At 33.7% G+C, this 22,952-nt stretch overlaps 3 protein-coding genes across 4 annotated transcripts; 2 read left to right on the top strand and 1 right to left on the bottom strand.

Annotated features, from left to right (window-relative positions):
• The first annotated feature begins 390 nt into the window (after positions 1 to 390).
• Positions 391 to 2,805, top strand: LOC105320154 (zinc finger protein SNAI2). The gene is made up of 2 exons (XM_011417962.4): positions 391 to 821; positions 1,667 to 2,805. Exons 1-2 carry the CDS (start codon positions 584 to 586, stop codon positions 2,650 to 2,652), a joined length of 1,224 nt encoding a protein of 407 aa, XP_011416264.3. The 5' UTR covers positions 391 to 583; the 3' UTR covers positions 2,653 to 2,805.
• Positions 2,806 to 9,522: 6,717 nt separating this feature from the next.
• Positions 9,523 to 14,725, top strand: LOC105320153 (UPF0489 protein C5orf22 homolog). 2 transcript variants are annotated; one of them, XM_011417960.4, is made up of 7 exons: positions 9,523 to 9,682; positions 10,379 to 10,524; positions 11,310 to 11,459; positions 12,235 to 12,991; positions 13,107 to 13,210; positions 13,334 to 13,552; positions 14,523 to 14,725. In XM_011417960.4, exons 1-7 carry the CDS (start codon positions 9,614 to 9,616, stop codon positions 14,635 to 14,637), a joined length of 1,560 nt encoding a protein of 519 aa, XP_011416262.3. In that variant the 5' UTR covers positions 9,523 to 9,613; the 3' UTR covers positions 14,638 to 14,725. The 2 variants fall into 2 exon arrangements, with proteins under 2 accessions (XP_011416262.3, XP_011416263.3); XM_011417961.4 differs by lacking the exon at positions 9,523 to 9,682 and having other exon boundaries at positions 10,400 to 10,539.
• Positions 14,726 to 15,423: 698 nt separating this feature from the next.
• Positions 15,424 to 22,871, bottom strand: LOC105320151 (cyclic nucleotide-binding domain-containing protein 1). Its single transcript, XM_011417959.4, has 14 exons — positions 22,711 to 22,871; positions 22,436 to 22,520; positions 21,269 to 21,382; positions 21,025 to 21,068; positions 20,289 to 20,457; positions 19,990 to 20,138; positions 19,437 to 19,573; positions 18,720 to 18,778; positions 18,182 to 18,260; positions 17,473 to 17,605; positions 17,136 to 17,245; positions 16,759 to 16,909; positions 16,420 to 16,487; positions 15,424 to 15,707 (listed from the first exon to the last, which is right to left on the bottom strand). Exons 1-14 carry the CDS (start codon positions 22,781 to 22,783, stop codon positions 15,558 to 15,560), a joined length of 1,521 nt encoding a protein of 506 aa, XP_011416261.2. The 5' UTR covers positions 22,784 to 22,871; the 3' UTR covers positions 15,424 to 15,557.
• Between the last annotated feature and the right edge of the window lie 81 nt (positions 22,872 to 22,952).

The raw sequence follows: 22,952 nt of genomic DNA on the forward strand, positions 1-22,952 counted from the left end.
GTCGATGACACGTCCTTGTATCAATTTCTCGCGGGTTTTTCTTCTCCATCACACCTATTTATTTAATTAGTAAATAAAAAACATATTATGCATACACACGATAGCATTACACTGACACTTCTGAGTTTCATCGAAATTTAAAACAATGATACTAAAAGGTGAAATTAAATGCATGTGGTTTTAATTTCAGCGTTTTCCTAGAGATATTCAGTGCTTGTATAAAGTGTAAACAGAAAATTCTTCAGGACACTTCCCCAAACACCTGTTACCCATTCTCCCGAGCACCTTTTACGAGAAGATTGGGGCGGAGCTTCGAAATCTGATTGGGTCAGGCGTTGTCAAACTTCATGAAATCACGCGTTCTGATTGGCGAAGGCTCGAACTGATTTTCCTAAGAAAGTAAATGTAGTATTTCAGTAGTAAGAGCATGATTTTAAAAAAGAAGAATCTGGAGACAATTGAACTAGGGTTCATTTCATGTCCACTGAGTTACCTAAATCGTTTATCCAAGCGTTTCTCAATCTGAAAAAGGGTCCTGGAATGTTCTCATAATTTTTGTTGTTTAGTTTAAAAGATTTACAAGATGGATCTCGATCGTACGGGGCAAGAGACCATAGATTTAAGTAATAAGTCAGCCGCAGATACAACTATTCTAAAGATACCCAAAGAGAGGGACAGTCTGCATAAATTCGCTATCAGCAAAATGTTAGGAATAACTGACGAGGAAGAAGACGGGGTGCCAGCAAAAGCCCCCAAATTGACCAGAACCGACCCAGAAGTTAAAAAAGTAGACGAAAACTGCAACAATGTGGCAAATACAGGTATGTAATGCAAAGAGCTTTGTGTAAGAATTAAAAGTGATTTCATTATTGTTTCAAAAGTAGAAATGCAATTTTTATGAATTTTATAAAAATAATTATTTAATTCATACGAATTGTATTCCTAATTTTGAAAAAAAATGTGTCGAATGATTTTTATTTTTAATATTTGTCTGCCTGCAGTAAAAAAGTGTGTCAAAACAGTAATGAAAATGGGTTTTCTATTACCTTTTGAATATTGATATTAAGATTGAAGAGGGTTCAATAAGATTTCAGAAATTCTCCTGCAATGCCTTCTTTTCTTTGACAGATTTTAGAAACGGTAAATCCTTGAAAGAATTTTTACATTAAAAATATCCACTTGACTTAATAGCAAATAAGTCAAGAGACAACGTGAATAATTTGGGAACAGGTGTATCTGTTTTATTATGTTAGTTTGGTCAAACGTGTGTGGTGTGTCGCCATTTGAATACAGATCAGCCCTCAGGGGGAAAGGGATGGTCCTGTAATTGTCCCATAATTTTCTGTTGTATTGTAGTGGCTATTTTCAAAGTATTTGTATACAAATGAATACAAATGTCTCTGTGAAAAACAAAAAATAACCTCGTTGGTCGTAGGGCTTTTAAAAAATTGTTTTAATAAAAGTATAGTCTCTTTTTCTACAAAACGAATCATTTTCTCTATCAGCATTGGAAATTCAGCCTCTAATATAATTGCTAAATAAATACAAGTACATTTTTTGGAATTCTAAGAATCGATATAATGTATTTTTTACTTGTCTTTATATAATATGAAATTTATTTTTTAAATCTATTTTTGAATGATTTATTTGTTTTATTTATTTGCAGAGAGAAAATCTCCTTCGGCCTCCGGATCCCGGAATTCCTCGCCACACAGTGTAACCGGTCCCTCTCGGTCCAGAGAAGAACAGCCCGAAAGATTAGGGCCCTGTCCTCCCCTCAGCTTTCCTCACACATCATACGATTTTTCCTCATGGCCAGGTTCCCTATTTCGTGGAATGGCTCCTCATTTTTCACCCTATCTTCCATTTGGCATGCCCATTCCCGGGTTTCCAGCAGCATTTCCGCCATTCCATTCCATGACGTCAGAGCACCAATTTCCGTTGAAAGCACTCGGTGACCCATTCTTAGCATTCAATGCTATGCGCCATGCTTTCCCCCAGCGGCCTCCGCTGTCAAGTCCCCATCTACCATACCCAGTACCTGTCTCCAAATCGATGAAAACATCTAACAATGTAGACGAAAATAGTTCAAAAGTTCTGACCTCGGCCTTTGATCCAGTTGTTTCTAAGTACAATAGTTATGAAGAAAACTCCATGTCGTATGAACTCGATTTGTCGGTGTCAGGAAAAAGGAAAGAAAAAGAGGGGGATACAATGCGATATCATTGCGATGGGTGTACCAAAGTATACGCAACATTCAGTGGGCTAACAAAACACAAACAATTCCACTGTGCAAGTCAAGTCAAGAAAGAGTTCAGTTGCAAGTATTGTGATAAAACCTACGTCTCGCTAGGAGCATTGAAAATGCACATCAGGACTCACACTTTGCCATGTAAATGCAAACTCTGCGGGAAAGCATTTTCGCGCCCGTGGTTACTCCAAGGTCATATTCGAACGCACACAGGAGAAAAACCTTTCAGATGTGACCACTGTGCACGTGCGTTTGCAGACCGCTCAAATCTTCGCGCGCATCTGCAGACTCATTCCGACATCAAAAAATACAGTTGCAAGTCTTGTTGCAAGACTTTTTCACGTATGTCTCTGTTGTTAAAACACGAAGATGGCTGCTGTAGCAAACCTTTATTAGTGTAGAAATCCAGTGTCAGAACTTTGTATTGATAAGTTAATCTCGTGGGTGTCTCTAGTCATAATCCGAGGGTTCCGTGTGCATTTTTTGGAGTGCTAATTGGTTGCAATAGTATTTATGTTCCATTTGACTTGATGTATGGTATGATTATTTAATCATTAATAAATATATATATATGATTTTAAATACCTGTGATCTGGGTTTTTTTTTTTATTTATAGAAACTTCAGTGAATAGGAAAATCATTGAATTAAATTCCAATTAGCATTCTTTCATAGGATCATCTGTGACAGGTATATACCTTGTTAAAATTCGACTTCCGACCTTTCGCGCTGTTCAAAAAGAATTTGAGCATTATTCATTTAGCTATTTAACTTCAGATCAGTTCGATGTTTGAATTATTTCTTTATGTAAGATAGATTAAACTTGCTCCTCTTTTTTATCTTGGAGAAGCTCTCTAAAAACGACTCCCATTGAATCAGATCTTTGAAATATCATTAGCTAAATAGCCCCCCTTCACGGCAGGTGCGAACTGCAGGTGTAATTTGAAAGTGGTCTTCCTAACTTTCTCTTCATACGACAGGTGATTTTTACCTTAGGAGGGAAAGGTTTACGTTAATTAAATAAATTACGCACCTTATCCTAGCTTCTTTACATTGGGGTGAAAGACATAAACCACTCCGAATAAAGATATTGTGTTTGTAATTCACCTGCTCTCACCGAAAAGGGGGGTATACTTAAAACGAATGAAATCGCTGACACGTTTAAGCAAGTCATTATCTGTCTTGCCATTTGTCCCCCCGTATCAAGGTTTCATCAAATAAAAATCAGCATCATTAATATTCCACAAGTGCCTTGACACCATGCACAAGACAAAGTAGATAGGGGATTCGGTTGCCCGCGCGGGTGGGAAATGCCACGCGAGCAGTTTTGTAAGCAGACGATTAAGGTCGCGTGGCGGCAACCAAGTGAAGCCATCTACATCCAATATCCCGCCTCATTTAAATGCATTGATGATTTTGTCTGTAAATGGAACAAAAAATTGATGGACTGGTATTTTTTATCGAGAGGCCCTTTTGACATATCGCAAAGTAATGTCAACAGATTACTTTCTTGAAACCGTTTGCGGTTACCATTGCTGCAAATTAAGAAAAATTAAGTTTATACATGGATATTGTATTTAAACACGCTTTTTATATTTAAAAGAAATATGAAAAAAAAAATATATTCAAACTTTTAGTATCAGAATTCATAAAGAGACGAGGAAATTACTTTGAAGTATTTTGTCCACCGTATACATGTATATTTATATACAGTAACTATTTCTGCTTTTTACTTTTATATTTACATATCATATTTACTTATACTACAAACACCTGCAAGTGTGTCAGAATTTATAAGCTCTCAATTTTAACTTAAATATCTATAAAAACACGGCGAGAATTATACCAAAACATGTGAAAATATTGACATCTCCCCCCAAAATCGGCGGACTGGCAGGTGCGACGTGATTTGGAATCCTCGCACCTGCTTTTTACTCGCTAGAAGTGTTGGTTTTGGGGATCTATGCGGGAGGGTTAAAGGTGAAGGGATACTTGTCCACAATTTCATGTATACGTCATCGGTAAATAGATGACTTGAAGTGGCTTGTAACAAAAGCTAACAAGGACTATTAACTACACATACAATCGGGGGATTCGTGTGTTAAAATTCAAAATTGAAATCGAGAAAAAAATGCCCCGGAATGTCAGACACCTGCAGTTATTAGAATCATTCTTAATTATTTTAAAGTATTTGTCCATGGTGTTTAAGGATTCGTTTCTCATTTTATTCAAAGGGTTTTGAGTCACGGAAGACGATCGGAAGAGAGCGGTAGACAACGATGTAATATAATACTTCCCTAATTAATTTATCTATAGAATAATATACCTTTCTACCTTATAACTATAATTAACAATTAACACTTAAACTAAATTGACATCACAAGGTGTTTACACATTCATAATCTGGTGTGAACGTATAATTTGATTTTAACCTTTAATTAAATTGTGTGCACTCCGTATAATTCACCTTAAAACATACATATGATCTATGCTTTTTTCTGCTAATGTGCGTATATGCGTCAAATTCTCTCTCTCTCTCTCTCTCTCTCTCTCTCTCTCTCTCTCTCTCTCTCTCTCTCTCTCTCTCTCTCTCTCTCTCTCTCTCTCTCTCTCATAATACATACGCGAAATTAACACCTTCTTACGATACAGGTGCACTGTCGTTGTACGTTTCAATGAACTGTGTTTGATATCGTACAGAAAAAAACCCCAGAGATTGCTTTTCAAAGGGATTAAGTTTTCCTTTCAATGGAGGGCATGACTTCATGAATATTTTAGCCCAGCATTTTACTTGTAGAAAATGAAAAATTGAAGATATCATTTGACATCAAGTGACGGGGGTTAAGGTTCTTTAATAATTGAAATTATTTTACACAGATTCGCGCACCTGCGCGAGTACCTGTCGCTAAATTCCTTTTGAATAACTCTATCTAGTGTCCATTCAGAAACTGTAATAAAATCATGGCGTATTGTTGTATCTTATTTAGAGTAAAACCTGTCGAACTGCGTCGGTTTTTTCCTTCTAAATATCTAATTAAACAAGGTAATCTTAACTTCTATACATTTACTGAAGAGTTCACATGATAGCTATTTTGTAAAAATTGGGAAAAGTTCTCATTGCTACCTTGTGTAAATGTATGATCAACGAAATTGTATGCATGTAGGAAAAACCTGAAAAAAATAAAGAAGCACTTGTTTTTTTCTATAATAATCTCAGTGAGCGGACCATTCAGTGAAGTACATCCATTTTGGTTAAAAATAAAAATTTAGAATTATTAGAAAATAAATAAAGTGTTAAATAGGGGATCTACTTAATGCAAGGTTAATTTATAAACATCTTAATTTTTTTTTTTTGACAAGTGTGCTAGTATATTAAACCTGAATTCTTTCCAATTCTGAAAAAAATGTCCATTGTAGGTAGCGCAAAGTGGAAATAGAAAATTGAATTCAGCGGATTATGGATTCTTTGATCAGTATTTTTTAAATCACGACACCTGCTATGCGTGTTTTGAGACAATTATAAAGATAGAAGAGACGTACTTTTTTCTGGTAAAATCGCTCCAATTATTTCACAACAGTCCTAATTTTACCCCCACGTTAACCGTTATGTTGAGTCACGATGATCAAGAAACACTTTTAAAAAAACCTGTACCAAGGTTATTACATTATAGGTGAAGAACATCTATTATTTCTAACATTGTATTTTTAATTTGAATGAATGCTTCAAATATTTCTCCCACGGTAAAAACGAATTACATATCTCTCTCTCTCTCTCTCTCTCTCTCTCTCTCTCTCTCTCTCTCTCTCTCTCTCTCTCTATCTCTCTCTCTCAAATGCATGTAAAACAAAACATTTGATATAAATATCTTAATTATGTAATGTACTTAATGTGAGAGTTTTTATGGCCTTTTAAGAAATTACAATTGTCATTTTCCTTTTTACTTCCGTGAAATGTCTTTCTACTACTTTGACCAATAATCAAAATTCTAGTAGGTTGGTTATGTTCACCGATCGAGCCGCGGGAATATAAGATCAAGCATGGTCAAATATCAACTTGTTAATTTTAGAGGAATGACAAGATTAACATAGATAATCATATCTATATACCAGCAATCCGATTTTTCCTACTTTCGATCAGTATATCTATAAGCGATTATCCCGATTCGTAAAGATTATTCAATATTTTTTTCTTTGAGCGATGGATTAATTCTACACTTGTTGTTAAAAAAAAAAAACTTGGAAATTTTATAATTCTCTGTAAACCTTATAATGCCACTGGACAAGTTTAAATTGTGTTTACTGTGATCTTTATAGTGATCTTTTAATGCTCAATGTGTTCTGAGCACGTTCATAAATACCACAAACAAAAATCTCTCTAAGACTTTGAGCACTTGACGTTACGAAATATAAGTATATCCTGAAACGTTTTGCAAAGGATCTGTCGCATATAGTCGCTGAGACAAGTTCGGTCGGTGTTAAAGGTAGGTTTATTCAATGTGATTAGTACTACACAAAATCAACAGAGAGTCTTTAATTTAATGACTTTACTTGCCTTTTGGCTCAGATCAATAATTCTAATGTGAACATAAGCTTCTTCAAAACTAGCTGGGGGATAGAAAGCTTACTGACTACAAATATCTCTCTCTCTCTCTCTCTCTCTCTCTCTCTCAGAGCTATTAATCATTCCTAAACGAAAAAGATTTACATGTAATTTAGATAGATTTGCAATATATCTTAATTTGAACTGAACAAAAACAAAGAATCCCAAATACTACATCTTGCTACGATACTAGATGTACCACATATTCAGATTTTCATTATTTCTTTCTTTCTTTCCTTCTTTCTTTCTTTCTTTTCTTAAACACTAAAACCGCATGACAATTCTTTCTTTCCATCCACTTTAATCGCCCGGTACGCTACGATCTTCAGATATGATCAGCTGTTCACTTCTTTAATACTGATATCAATAGACTTTCTATCTATTCCGTAAAGCTGCTGAAAAACATAAATCGGACATCAATACTTGACTTGCGTCGTCTGTTTACAAGTGCACAGGTTTTCTTCCTTTGGCAAATTATGATCAAGTGCTTCTTTTGGATGAACGGTGGGACGTCTGTACGATTTTTCATCTCCTCTAAACGGCCTGGTCTATGCATCGACCGGCCGGTGCAGGTTGCTAGGGAAACTATATAAAACTGGATGACATATGGGCTTGTTATATACAAAAGAAGATTACAATCTTATTGAGATAAAATCCGGCTACATTTATTTATGAAATCTACTACAAGGGGGGGGGGGGGGTATACAAATTAACGTCACGTCAGCACTGGGAGTGGCTAAAAAAAGTGTCTGAAAGTTTCCAGTGAGACATATTTCTTTGAACAACCACCATAAAAAAATTAATGAAGAAAAATAAATATTTATAGTTAGAGGTAAATGGGTTTTCTTCGCCTTTTTTGGGGGGGGGGGGGTGCAGAGGACTTGTGGGATTCGTGTATACACTAGAGTTTTAAATTCCCCTTTTATCTTCTTTTTAAAATATGGTTAGAAATATAGCATCTTTGCCTACACCCATGTTTGACTGGAAAGTGTTTGTTACTAAAAATAGATACAGGCAACTGTCGCATCTAGGTATTGATTCTACACTGGTATCTGTAACCACTGATTTGTCATAAATTCAAATTAAACATGATTTCAAATCTAGGTACTGATTTTATTCTGGTATCTGTAACCACTGATTTGTCATAAATTCAAGAAAGCTGCACCGAGATTGAATATGATTACAATTGATATTCTAAATCGCGATAACTTCCAGCAAAATGCAATAAATTCAGGATGAATAGATTCTAGTGTTATTAAAAAGGGTTTTTTGTTTTTTTTATACCGGATGTGCTCATACTCAGAACAATACAAGATAATTTTCAAGAAAAAAAAATCCAGCAGATTTGGTAGATGTTATTTAGGCTCTCTATTCTTATCGTGCTTATGTGAACACAAAATAAATATACTATACTCGGTGAAATTTTTAATCGATCCAACGACCGCCGATAAAATCAAACACACGGACCTACGCGTTACCACGGATATAACACTTCCACAAAATGTCTTTTTAATATGTGCGGCTATATACATGATTGTATTAGAAAAGTCACAAATTAAGATATTTGTCAAATTTTCTATACGAAGACTACGTTAAAACAAAATTAATTCAATGTAAACGTGTACTACAATACCTGTAGAACATGATTTCGGATTTCTTTGGTTTAAATAGTGGTTCAAATAGTCAAATATCCAACTTTTATTGCATACTAACGATTTTTCTGTATATACCTAACGAAACCTGAAGATTTTAACGATGTCGTGTAAGATAATTAAGAATTTTTTGATATAGGCAATTGTATAAATTGCATTAATTTTCTTTGATTATACTTTTATACTTTGTCCCGAGTTTTTTCTTCCACCACTTTTTGTTTGATATTTCGATTATCATAAATACCTTTGTGCTCAAACTATGTTCATCCACTAATATGAAAAATGTCCAGATTATCTGTATTGAAACTCCCCCTCTACCGCTTCAGGTTTCAATACACATCCAAAAATAGAAAGTCTAAGGGGATTTTGAATTGCATCAGCCATTAATAAGCCTGGATGATAACGTTAAAAAAATTGCGCGAGGTATCCCGAGTACTTTCGAATGGAGAAAAAATGTAAACATTTCCCAATATAAATCTCCGTAAGAAATTTGTTTTCGTTCCTGTGAACTTTTATGAGTGAATAATGATAATTGTTCAATAAAGATATCTTGGATGTATTCCCTTTTATCGATTTCAACTGTATTTTATTCACATGTATATATATTTTTATTAAAAATCAGCAAAAAGTGATGGAAGCAATAACTTGGGACTATAAGTTAACATAACTAAACATTGTTAATATTTAAAATGTCTGATTTTGCAAGTAAACTATGTCCGCTATACCCCATTGAATCTGTGTGTACAGTATATGCACAAATAATGTATGTCCTTATTTCTTCTATTGACTTAAAAAGTAAAAAAAAAAAAGGGATAAATAAAGTTTAGATTTTTGTAGGCCTACTTAATCTCCGTAGAATCAATTTAAAACGTTCTCTTTCACAAAATTTGATATCCCATAAAAGTATCTGATATCTTTAGACGGCATAACCTGAGTTACATGTATTTTTTAGCGAAAATCGGGGCCGGGGTTAACTTAGACTTCACGAATTGGTTATTGACCGAGCTAACAATCTAAACAAAATGGCAGCCTCCATGGAGGAGACGTGAAGTAAACAAAAGGCCAAGAAATCACTAGTTTGAAGTTCCTAAGCTAGTTTTTTGCTTTTAAAAATGAGTAAAACAAAAAAGATAAAAAGTTACAGACGTTTACCGTTATACATTGTTGAAGATCACAATGAGGTAATATTGCACTTTAATATTGTAATGTAGACATGGAGAAGGGGGGGGGGGGGGGGGGATTCGGGATGACAATCGCTACTGCTTCTTAAGATTACGTACTCAAACACTTTTAATTAACGACAAATGAAACACTCGCGCTAATATATAACCGTTTACCATCGTTTTCAATACCAGAGACATTAATAACATATGTTATTATTATGTCTCTGTCTAAACACATCCTTTGGTGAAAATTGAAAATACCTAAAAACTGTAGACATACTAGTACCATGATTACATGACCATACATGATAAACTTCCTGATGCCATCACTTATCTTGAGTTAAACGTGCTCTTAAACAATGTTAAACATGCTCACCGACTTTGGAAGAAGATTTTTTCTGTACAGCTGCAGACCTGCAGCTAGATGTGTTAAGAGTGATTAAAGCTAGCTATGATGATGTTTGTCTAATATTGTGCTATGATAAATGTACATGTAATAATGAATACAAATAATTTTTTTTTCTTCTTAATTCGAGTAAAATTTCATGTCATTGCAAAATTCGTGTCATAGAATGCATTTTTGAAAAGTTTCTAATGCAAACCCAAAAATGATGATAAAAGAAAATACATTGTATGATTCAGAAGTTAAGAATAATGTGTCATTGTGACTGAAACGTATGATGTTTGTTCATTTTTCCTTTTTTTCACCACCAGGTTTTACCATACATTCACAGAGCTATTGGAAGTCACCATCTACCATTTTCAAACCTTGTGTTTGTGCATTTTGACTCTCACCCAGACATGCTCATTCCAAAGGATATGCCAGCAGATGAGACTTTTAACAAAGAAATCCTATACGAGTAAATACTGTACATGTAATCATTTATTTCTAAATTGTTTTTAAAAATATGAAATATCAATGACGCCCATTTACTATCAGTTTATAGTGAGGATTGTCAGCCATATAGTGTTTGTGTGACAAATTACCGGGAATGGAAAGAATACATGTCTGTTATATAAATTATATCATATGATAATGTTCTTCAACAATATCCGGTATATAGCACGGATCTGAAATACATGTATTGATAAATGTACATAAATAATGGTATTGGACTGATGTTAAAAAAAAAGATAATTGTCTGATGGACACCTGAAGGATAAAATGTCATATATGTGTCAAATTCTTTAACGCAAACTACACTTTCAAATTATGCTTTATTTTGAAAACATGCTTAATCAACCCTTGCTTTATCAATACCAAAATTATGTTACTCTAAGGGAGGTAACTCATTTCTTCATAAGAATTAAGAACTTTTGAGGATCGATGTTCCAAATGTTGACAATGTGACAGAATTTGAAGACTGCATGAGTAAAATCAGAGTTTATAAATCAGATACTTTTAAAAATTATCAAATGTGCCCAACTCCTCATTAATAAATTGTTTAAACTTACTTTTATAAATAAATTCATGTTTACATAGAAATTCTTAGTGAAACCAGCCAAATTTTATATTCTTACTGTAATAATATGTTTACTCACTACATGTAATTGAAAGAAATCAGATACATGTAACACATATTAAATTACATGCCACAATTAACACAAACATGTATTGAATTACACATGTATTTTATGTTTTCAGAAACATAAGCATAGAAAACTGGATTATGCCAATGATCTATGCTGGTCATATAAGTGTGATTCTGTGGGTCAAACCCCCATGGTGTTCCCAGATAGAGGACAACAACATCCACTTCTATGTCGGCAAATGTGTCACCACTGGAACTTTAAGGTGGGTACAGTGTGCCATAAATACATGTATATGTTTTTTTTAAAACACTTTTTTTGCCAATTTTGTAAAAAAAAGAAAGAAAAAAAAGAAGAAGTAAATCTGCAATGTTTTAATTTTTCAGAAGCCTTTTTTTATATTTACCAACATAATATTTAATATGCATGCATTTACTATTTTTTGAGAAATAAAAAATGGTCATGAAAATTGCCAAATATAGTTAATGACAAAAATACCAGATATATTTATAATGTTCTGTCTGAAAACCGATAATTCTGTTAACTAACATACTGCTTAGAATGCATTGTAAAAATTTGATTCTCTTTTGCATTGAAGAACAGTGTTGTCAGTGTGTAGCTGAAATTGCAATTTTAAGTATTGTCACCCTTCTAGCATTAAGAAGCAAACATCACAATATTTTTCTTGTGCAAGGTCTTGAATGGAACTGAATATCAATATCACAGATTATTTTCCTTGGGTGTCACATGTTCCATCCAATAGAATGGACTGTATTGCTATACAATATTGACTTGACACAGATTATGATCTGTTATGATTAAGTCAGTCTGACTAAAGCCAACCCCTACTAATTCATTCGTTGTAGGGACCCTACAATGAAGGGAATTAGTAGGAGCTGGCTATAGTCAGACTGTGATTGTGTGAAAGATTTGAATGTTCTTAGAAGTAATAAGCAAAGATTGCAATACATGTACATGTACCAATATGTTTAGTTTAGTATGAACATCATGAGCTAAACCAAACTTTTCGTTACCATCAGGTGCAGCTGCAAGGAATCTTATTTTGTGAGTGAAACACTGTACAGACCGGAATCACAGCTGACAAATAAGAAACTGGTCCAGCTCGTTGTGTTTACTCTGAGGCCAAATGGCTGGAGAGAGGAATCAGGCTTGTACAAATCAGCGGAAGATACACAGCAAGAACACAAAGGGAATGTTAGAAAGGGAAATGTCAAAGAGGCAGCTATTAAGGGACAAATCAACAAAAGCAGTAAAGTGCAGGAAAAATTAGCTGGTGGAGAGACTGATAGCAAACAGAATAAAAATAATGTTGATAAATGTGTGACGGGAAATTCTGTTAATGAAAAAACTAACAATACATGTGTGAAATGTGGAGGTTTACGTAATGATTTACTGCAGACAGGAGAATCAAGATACTCAGAAAAAGACAAATTGGTGACTGGTGAAAGACGAGACTTGAATGATGGTGAAATAAAAAAACATTGTACATGTACTGATTTGCATTCAGAAACTTTTATAGACAATGCAAATGACTCCCCAGGCCCTAGTGGAAGCCAGAAATCTTCCTCATGTGATATTACCCATGATAAATTCAGACAGTCTTTAAAAGATATCAGCAGTCTGTTGAATGAATTCTCGGACGGAACTTTAATATTAGATATTGACTTGGACTTTTATTCCACCAAAAACCCTTTTCTGGAGGTGTACACTCCTTCACAGTATAAAATACTACAGGAACTGTACAGATTTCAAGCACCCACCAGCAATTCAGATGAGGTTTGTATATAATTAGAAAAAAAGATCATCAATTTGTTTATATAATGATACAGATGATGTGAAAAAAAGTTTTCATTTTGAACATTTTTCATTATTAATTTTTTTTAAATTGTAGGATATTGAGGCTTGTGTAGTTAAAAGGGAAAAGGAATTGAATTATTTAAAGCAGGAGTTCCTGAAGTTTTCACAATGTTCAGAACCATTGCTAAGCCATCCTAAGTAAGTTGTCATATTTACAGAGCTCCTTTTTGGGAAAAAAAATATATAAACATGAATTTTTTTTTAGTTGTACAATTGTGTACAAAACTTCTGCATTGATCTTTTATATTGTGTTTTTTGAAGAGCGAATCAGATAAAAGCTTTGGTAGAGGACCTGCAATCTTGTCAGACAGAGGGTGGTGATGCCGTGAACTTTGACCTCTTGCACGAGGCGGGATGTACCTGTGACGACACAGAGCTCCCCCACCATGTCAGCAGTCAGGAGCAGATAAATCTCTTGGTCGACGCAACTCAAGAATTCCTGTCCCACCTCAAAAGACCAACCATTATTACAATGGCAAGGTGTGCAATGATCTTGATTATTTGCCAGAATTGAGAACACTTTTACTGGTAGTAAATGTTATAATATTATGAGTATTATGGGTGACCTTATTTATTTACCTATCCTCTTTGTGCCCCGGAAGACGCATGAGGTGGTAAACAGTGACCTAGTCAGGCCAAATTACGGAAAATTAAGAAAATGTAAAATGTAGCTGAACATGCTCATTCAAGTACCAGTATTAAACTTGAAGGTACATGTTATGAATATGATATTAATTACCTGGTATATGGATCGCATAGTATACAATTATTTAATGCTTGAGCAGTCAATAGACCAGAATATTTTCCCGAGGTGCAGGGAACAGCTAAGTTGGCCGAGGGCAATAGATCATACTGAGCTGTTCCCTTCACCAAGGGAAAAAATTCTGGTCTTTTGACTGTTCAAGCATTAAATAATTGTTTTATTACATAATTCCTTTTTTAGTTTTCAGGGTTTACAATTTGCATATTGCAGATGGTTTTCGTGCCATTATGTAATATACTAGTAAGATTTTTTTCATCTTTTACATGCACAGAACCTGTTAATTGCATTACAACATCTCAATTTAATATTAGTTTACACAAAGAAGGGGGAGTCTTAAACCCATTAGATTTTAAATAGTCATTTACCTTATTTGAGGCTTTAAAACTGTTGATTATTTGATACTCCATTTTGATAACATTGAATTTGGTTTCACCAAGTACTAAAAACAGCGTCTACGTAAAGGAATATGCATTCCCTGAGAACTATCGAAAGGATGTAACATTAACATACCCGCGTTCTGAAATACGTTGCCGGTCCAATAGATCGCAGTCTATTGACTGGCGGTTTTATAGATCACAGTCTATTGACCGGCAGTTCAAAATAGACGCAAATATTTAATTTGTAATAAAACAACAAAATCCTTTGATTAGGTAATAATTTCATATGGTATCTCTCCCTGTTTGACAGATCCAGCCAAGATGACTACTGCCCACCAGATCAAGTGGAATCCATTCAGAACAGTGTTTTGGAGATTCTGCAGGACTTGTACTTAGAGATAGAGCTTACTGTTGATTATGAGTGAGAAATGGAATCAACAAACATTTGTTTTTGTGTATTCATGAGTTAAAATAAATACCAGTAAATATCCTGTAGAATTTTTATTCTATTATTAAATGTTCAGCTGTTTTGACTATGCATAGTCCTTGTTGGAGTTGCGTCCCTTTAAAAAGCATTCATTGACAACAGAATTGCTTTTATTTCCATATAATCTGTACATAATTATCACAGTTATGTCAAACATTCAACAACGGTAAATCATAACATTATATTCAATTATATATGAATTTCAAAAACATAATTTGTTAAAGATAAAAAAAAGATGAGTTCTTTATATAAAAAATAGGAAAATGAAGAGGAGCTTGAATCTTCATCTCAATATTAAAGCTGAACACCGCTCGTAAATAGGCACCGTCACACAGATACCTGGTATATAAACCCTTCGATTCCGATACACCCGATTGCACACCTGAAACTCGTGGCCGACGTGTAGTATTCCTCTCGTGGTCTTTCGATTTTATGCATTTATTTCTTATTCTATGTGCATACTCTGTTTGTAAATAATGCATTGACCAAATTATTTGATGTTTGTATTCTCCTGGCTTTAAAAAAGTGCGTAAAATTTGATAATTTCATCGCGACCGAGTAACACAGCGAGGCGAGATGTACGTCCACACAGGTGAGACCTCTACAGCAAAGTACTTTGAACTGTTTAGAGGTCTGTGCCTTATATAGGGGTTGTAGGGACAGCTGTGATGAAAGAGAAATATGGCGGACAGTGCCTATTTACGAGTGGTGTTCAGCTTTAATAAAATGCAACTTTGATTGAGACCAAGAATAAAAATAGGGCACTGTAAATAGTCACAAAGAATCAAGTTTACATCATTCCATCAAATATTCATAATCATAAAGTTAATAATTTATTTGGCACACCATTTTTTAAAATCACATTTTATCTTTTCCGGAGGACATTGACCATTTGCCATATCCAGGTCGTATACCCCGAGAATTTATGACGTCCATCACAACCCCACGCTTAAACTGGGACCACTCACTCTTTAGTTTCTGGTTAATGTATTCTTCTTGAATGTCACTCTGAAAAAATATTTAATAAACTAAGATAAAACAGTTTAGGAGGATAACATCAACATCACAACTTACTGTTTTTACAAATGAAGAGAGAATAGGGATGATAATTGAAATATGTTTGATCTGAAAGTGTTTAAATTGATCTGCATATTTAAATTACTGTAAATTCCTAATTAAACGCGAGGAATTTATATCCGCATTAAATCTCGAGAAGCATGCCTCAGGAATTTTAAAACCCCACTATTATTTTCTGAGAGTTCGGAACAATAAAAATATTGATAAATGTTCTGCGTTTGCGATTTTATATTCTCGCGATTTGATACAAAACAGCGGGATCGCGGAATTAAGTACTTGCGTAATATAAGGAATTTACAGTGTCAGTTTCTTGTATATAAACAGATAAAATAATGTCTTTATGGTTTTAACTTTACACAAAATCTATTTAAAATTAGTTTTCATGGTTAGATTTTATGTGGATTAAATTTCAATGAAATAATACAATTAAATTAAACCAAGATGAAATTAAATCCATTTATAGTATTTGAGTATTGCCAACTGACGTACAGTACTGTAAAAGTATTGGAATGTTCAAATGTAGGACCAAAATCATCAATGTGATTTAACATCTGGAAATTTCAATATTAGGTGCATCTCTCTCTCTCTCTCTCTCTCTCTCTCTCTCTCTCTCTCTCTCTCTCTCTCTTTCTCTCTCTCTTACCTTTTTTAAATTTCCAAAGGTAGGTTCTGCAGACTGTTGAAACAATTTCTTTGTATCATCATCCAATTCTGCGTAAAAGAAAAAAGAAGCAATATTAAAGGGCAATAACTCTAGGAGCACTAATAACCCAAACAGTACAGAACAAGCACATTCCTTTTCAATTAATTTATATATGATATTCCATAAGCTAATTACTTTAAATCCTTTACAGTCATATACATTATAGTTTGGAGCATCCATGTATGTTAACAGTGCACTTGTGTTTGTGTTATAAACAGAAGATTAACAATGAATTTCACCGTTACCACGGTAATCATTTCATTGACATGATAGTTATACCTGTGATTCTTTCCTTTCTGATGATTCCTAGCTCAACGTTTTTATCCGTCAGGATTGTGCAGTCTATTGGTTCGTCTAAAAGTACACTCAGTTCTGAAAATGACTGTGACTCCTTCAGTTTCCCCACAACCACTTGTTTGGTTTTCTTTTCCTGTCAAACAAAAAAGTAATTTGTCAAGTATATGACTGAAAGATAGTATTAATAGCAAACAAATGATGTATACCGGTAAATGTTTTAAATTCAATCAAAAGGAATATGACTCAAATATTGGTGATTTAACATATTGCAAGTACATATTTGGCACATCTCTTAAAATTTTTGGTGGGCATTAAATTACATGCATAAAAATTACTCTGAAAATGGAGAGAAAAATTACCCTCTGTCCATTAGGATGAGTATGCATGACTTCTACTTGTTTGAGAACATGGCAGACTCCAGACTTGATGAAGCCAATGTACGGAGCTTTATATTTCTCACTGACCAGTACTGTTTAAAGGAAATGGGGTAAAAATGAAAAAAAAAAATTATCACAAAAAATCTTTGAATAAGTGCAAAGAAGTTTGCTTGTCCATTTTAATACAAATTAATTTTCTTTCCTCTTTTATATTGTGCATTGCATGGATAAACCAAATGAAGACTTAACTACTGGTAAATATCTAATGTAAACTTTGAAATTTAGACAGGTAGGGGATCTGTTTGAGCAGGGCACTCACATGAATTGGGAGGGGCACTCATCCACTCAATCAGCTCTGCTACCTTCAGCACTGGCTGTTTTGGCCACATTTGATATTGTCCACAGGATAATAGTAAGTTCACCTTTTCCGTATGTTCCCGCTGTTTTATTTGCTGAAATGATGATGAAACAAAGACGAATACAGCAAATGAATAAAAAATTTTAAATAATTGACTAGAAATTGTAAAAGTAAGGTGTATACATAGAGGAATTTTTTTTATGATAGCCGATCACAGTTGTGTCCATATAAGGCATCTGGCAAATTTCACTATTTGCACACAATAGGGCCCTGCACTACCGGTAGTTTATTTGCTATGCAATGATAGCTTCATGTAAATCTTTAATTACATGTACCAGGTACATGTAGATTACCAAAAAACATTATTCTAATGCGTTTGCCCTGAGAGTAAAACATTTATACAGTTACATCCATCATTAATCAAATCTAATTTTTCTCTACATGCGGAAAAATATTACAATGTATTTGGAAGTACAATTCGCCTATTGAAAGTAAATTTTACTCATGCCTTACTATTTTGGAAATCAACAAAATGGTATATATAGTATTAATCATGTTTACTGCGTGTGCCGTAATGCCTTTGCATTAAATTTAGAGCTGACCAATGATATTGCATGCTGATCATTCCTTTAAAAAAGAATACTTGTTATTTTAATCAATTGTAACATACTTCGATCACTCTCATATAGTCTGTGGATGATATCTTCAGGAATTCACAATTTGGCTGCACAGTGACAACACTGAAAATTCTGAAATCAAATTGATACTGTATGTAAATCCCATTAAATCTTAAGCCAAATTATAAAGTAGCTAGTAAAAAGATTCTCAAGTGTAAAACATTTATATATACAGTACAGGTAAAAACTACTGCAAATATACAGTAAAATTTCTATCTCCTGATTTTTACTGACCAAGGCAATTAAGTGTACTGGTATGCTAATAAAATAATACATTAAAAATGCTTATAACGAAGTGACCGGGATGGCCAATTTTGTTTCGTTATAAACGTAATTTGTTATATCTGTCAGTTTACAATATGTAATATAAAGCCACTTCACTTTAAGAGTCAATTCATTATAAGCGTGTTCGTTATAACCGTGTTTTACTGTATACATAAAACAATGACTTCTGTTTAGTCTTACATATATAAATATATATATATATATATTATATATATATATTGTATAATTATATGTACATGTACTTACTTTGAACCTTGTTCTCTTGATACTTTAACTAATGTACCGAAACAATCACCAGCAACCAACTATAAAAAAAATCATGATGTCAACTGCATGTATAAACAATTAGATAAGCCAACAGTTTAAAGAGAATTAGCATTCATGTCCAAGAATCAGTGATGTACCAGGATGTTATGTTTTGTCCGCCTATACATCTGTGCTTTTGTCAATTTTTTGTCTCAGCTCTATATTATCTCATCTTTGCTAGCCAAAGGTTTAAGATTTGCTCCTCTCCTCTACGAAAAATTGTACTAAATCCACGAAGGCTTCTAGCAGAGAGGAGCCTATTGTAAACCCTTGGTTAGCGAAGATGAAAATATCTTGGCCTTTAGTAATAATAATCTTTGAACATATACATGTACACGGTAATCAATCTAAATGGTCTTGTTTTAGAATAAGAGTCTACTAAGGTTCTCATCAAGTATTGTAAAAAAAAATAACAAAGTAAGGAGAACCTTTGGGTCAAGGTCAAAGTCAATATACTGGTAGTTCATATGGTATTACCAGTAGTATCTTAAGGTTTATCATTGTCAAGCTAGTAGTATTCGACATGGGAATTTGTCATTGTCAAGAAGCAGTGGCATTGTGGTTGAGATACAAATTAAGTAAATAAAAAAGACAAAAATCATTTTTTTTTCATCTGAAACAAATAAATTTAAGTCAAAATATCTTAATCAAATTTACCTCTTTTTCATTGTTCTCTGGAAGAAGAGGTGTTGAACTACGCGAGTCTGGGACTTCATTGCTTTCATTTAAATGGGGGTCAGTTATTGGTTTGACAGCTCCCCTCAACACCATATGTAACCCAACTTTTCCAAATACTGCAACATATCACAAATATCTTTGACTAGAACAGTTACTTTGTGAACATGCATGTACATGTATGTGCATACCAGAAAAAAAATGTTAAATGTGAACAGTATCTCTCTTGATTTGTTGTGTAGTTTTTTATCCAACTTCTCAATGCTTAACCTTGGCAAAGGATAAAAGATGTTCTTTAAAGATACTGATATACGTTTTCTTAAATGCAAAGAACTGTACAGAGTGTTGGGAAATCATCACGTGGAATGCTTACAATATAATAAATTCAAGAATTTATTACTTGGTATATGGTGATATCTGCTAAACATTTTCACAAATTTTTAAATTTTCTACAAATATGTCATAAAGTTCAATTAAGCATATTCAACTCTATTCAACACCCAAAGAATTTGTCTTATTTGCAATGTACACAAACCTGTAAACCCTGGTTCTTTCCACTGTTCAAGAACACCAACAACACAAAGTTCTCGGAGAACTTTAGGTGGAATCTTATCTTTGAAGAAATCAAATGTCTGTAGAATTGAGAATATTTTCTCTATATCTGGTAGTGATCTCTCAAATGGCCTGCAAAAAATTATCATATTTTAAGAATCAATTTATGTCATCAATAAGAACCTGAAAATTTTAAACAAAAACCATCAAAATTTCCATCCTCATTCCCCCTATCCAATTTGATTGACATTATTATGAAGAATGGATTTGAAGTTTTCTTACAGTTTTCTTAGTAGCTTTCTTAGTGTTCGTAAATTGTCCAGTCGTACATGTGCTGGGTCTTCACTCTTCCTTTGTTTATGGAGCAGGGGCATATAATCTCTGATGTCATGTGTCACAGTGTCAATGGGATATTCCTTGCTTGTGGGTTTCAGCACCTCTGATGTTTTACCTGAAAGTACACACATGCATTCAGTTTTACTTATAAGAATACCTGTAAATACAATTCTGCATTTACTAGTTTCATGTACTTTTAAACAAAGGGTACCTACTAAAAATTCCAATTTTAACATACTACGTACTGCAGTAATGCTCTTAAAATTAGATTCCAAATATACAGATAGTACACATGTGTATATATAATTAATGTCATTTTACGTAACCTTGCCACTATAAGTATCTACATCAATTCAATGGCTTGTAAAACTTATTTAAATATAATTTGCTTCATAAATCATAAATATTCTATTTTTATAGAACATATCAATCTCCTCTGCCAAATAATTTGACACCTTGTAAAACAGGTTTAACTTAATATTTCAATTACATCATGTGTAAATTGAAGACAAGTTCATTTTTGCAATGCAGTATATCTACTTTTAAGATATTAATTGATTTACTCAACTTTGCGGCAAGATCCCTATTAATTAGTGTCAACTCAAAGCAATGACAAATATTTTGTTGGCTAACAAGTCTGAATCAATAAGAAGACATTGATCCTCCTAATACATCCACTCACCTGTGGCTCTGTTGGTAACACTGGCAGTTGAGGACTTAATTTCACTAAAATAGAAAAGTTAAATGTTGTCTACAAAGCATGGATTTATAAAAGCATTTTATAGCATATTTTACCTTATCTACATATAATTGTACAGTCAATATTTTATATCCTGCAAATTATTAATTGTTTTAAATAATAAAATTTTAGTAAGATGTACTATCATATGCTAATTTAAATTTACAAAAGGTTTAAAACAACTTACTTCCTTTTTTCAGAGTGGTTTGGATAACCAGATTTTTTGGGTGGTTTAGCAAATATTTCCTGGTAGTTTCTCATAAATTCTTGATGAGCTTCTTCACTTGATTCTGTGTGGTCTCTTCAAAATAAAAATAATTCACATATAGCAACATTTTAAATTAAGTCACATATTAATACAGTATATGCACAGACGTTTTAAACGTACATCAAATACATAAAAATGTAGGGTGATGGACCTGGTTCAAATGATTTTAATTTGAACACCAGTAGCATATGTAGTTCTGGAAAGACCTAAATAAAATGAGCTGCAACATCCTGCATGGTACTAAAAATCTACACAAAAAGATGGGATGCATGCCTATATTCAGTGAGTGACACATAAACGCAAGGACTCTAAGCTTTTGCAAGAAGAATTAACAACAACCAAATGAAGCAACGAATATGGAGAGATAATATTTGAGGTACCCCGGTAAGAAATGCAAGATCTGTCGGGAAAATTTGGGACATATGAGGAGGTAGAAAGACCTGTTTTGGCTAAAAAAATGAACAGAATTGAATAAAAGGTATATTAATGATTAAAGGACAGTCAGAAAGAGGCAAGAAGAGCAAGGATATAATGATATAATGTCAATCCATTTAAATTTACATTGAAACTTTTAAGCAGCAAAGGGTTAGAAAAGAGGAGTTAAAATACCTTATTTGAACTGGATATATGCACAATGACCCAGGAGAAGGCAAAACATGATAAATCGTTTCAACCAGACAAACCAGATCACTTGCTCTAGAAATCAGAGCCAAACTACAAGAGGCCTTGAGGGCTGGAGCATCATCATCAGGACAGAACAGAAACACGTGACTGAACGTGACTTACTTTAGTTCTTGATGACAAAGAACATTACTTTCCATGCGCGGATCTAGAGGGGGGGTCGGGGGGGTCCCGACCCCCCCTGGAAAATGAAAATTTATTAAATTTACATAGTAAAATTATCGCGAAAATATGCCTCGGACCCCCCCCCTGGCAAACACAATTATCCTTCGGACCCCCCCTGGAAAAATTTTCTGGATCCGCGCATGCTTTCAGTAGAATTTTACTTTGGTATGACATTTTGACCTGCAGTGAAGATAGGTGCCAATCATAATCTTGCTAAGATTAAACAAAATATGCCCATACCTTCCTTTAAGTCCTTCAATACTGCAGAGCATTCGAAGTTTTTCATAGTCTATTGTTGGTTGTGGAATATCACCAATTTTGGGAACTAAAATTATATAGAGCACAACAGTTACAAAAAGGTCTTTTTATATACATAAAAGTAAAGTTTACTCTAGTTACACATGGAAAAACAGAAACAAACCACAAAGCATTCAAAGCATAATCATCAGGTCATATCTTTATATTTTCCTTTACGGACCATTTTGACCGATATCTATTATATGTGAATTATTTACGTTTGAGCCGTTGTCGCCTACTGTCTCCCCACTCATGTTTTTGTAGACTGTAATCTGTTCTGACCAGTGACATTGTAACTTGAGGCTTATTCTAAAACACAAGCACCTGCTTTCATTATTTTTCCGCCATATTGTTGACAATCATTATTGTCCCAGCAACAAGTTTAGTTTCGTATCAAAAAGAATTGATATTACCAATATTTGCTAAATACAATTCACTTCAATAATATGTTAATGTTTTA

This window comes from Magallana gigas, chromosome 3 (genome assembly GCF_963853765.1).
Source record: "Magallana gigas chromosome 3, xbMagGiga1.1, whole genome shotgun sequence".
NCBI classification, from domain to species: Eukaryota; Metazoa; Mollusca; class Bivalvia; order Ostreida; family Ostreidae; genus Magallana; species Magallana gigas.

Bases quoted from the DNA above. Each gene is read 5' to 3' on its own strand.
- LOC105320153 (XM_011417960.4), top strand. From the start codon at position 9,614: ATGAGTAAAACAAAAAAGATAAAAAGTTACAGACGTTTACCGTTATAC. The intron at 10,525-11,309 runs GTAAATACTGTA...TTATGTTTTCAG, and splicing joins AACAAAGAAATCCTATACGA to AAACATAAGCATAGAAAACT. The intron at 11,460-12,234 runs GTGGGTACAGTG...CGTTACCATCAG, and splicing joins GTCACCACTGGAACTTTAAG to GTGCAGCTGCAAGGAATCTT.
- LOC105320154 (XM_011417962.4), top strand. From the start codon at position 584: ATGGATCTCGATCGTACGGGGCAAGAGACCATAGATTTAAGTAATAAG. The intron at 822-1,666 runs GTATGTAATGCA...ATTTATTTGCAG, and splicing joins CAACAATGTGGCAAATACAG to AGAGAAAATCTCCTTCGGCC.
- LOC105320151 (XM_011417959.4), bottom strand. From the start codon at position 22,783: ATGTCACTGGTCAGAACAGATTACAGTCTACAAAAACATGAGTGGGGA. The intron at 21,069-21,268 runs GTAAGTTGTTTT...TTTCTATTTTAG, and splicing joins AACCACTCTGAAAAAAGGAA to TGAAATTAAGTCCTCAACTG. The intron at 18,779-19,436 runs GTAAATTTGATT...TTTTTTTTATAG, and splicing joins CAGAGAACAATGAAAAAGAG to TTGGTTGCTGGTGATTGTTT.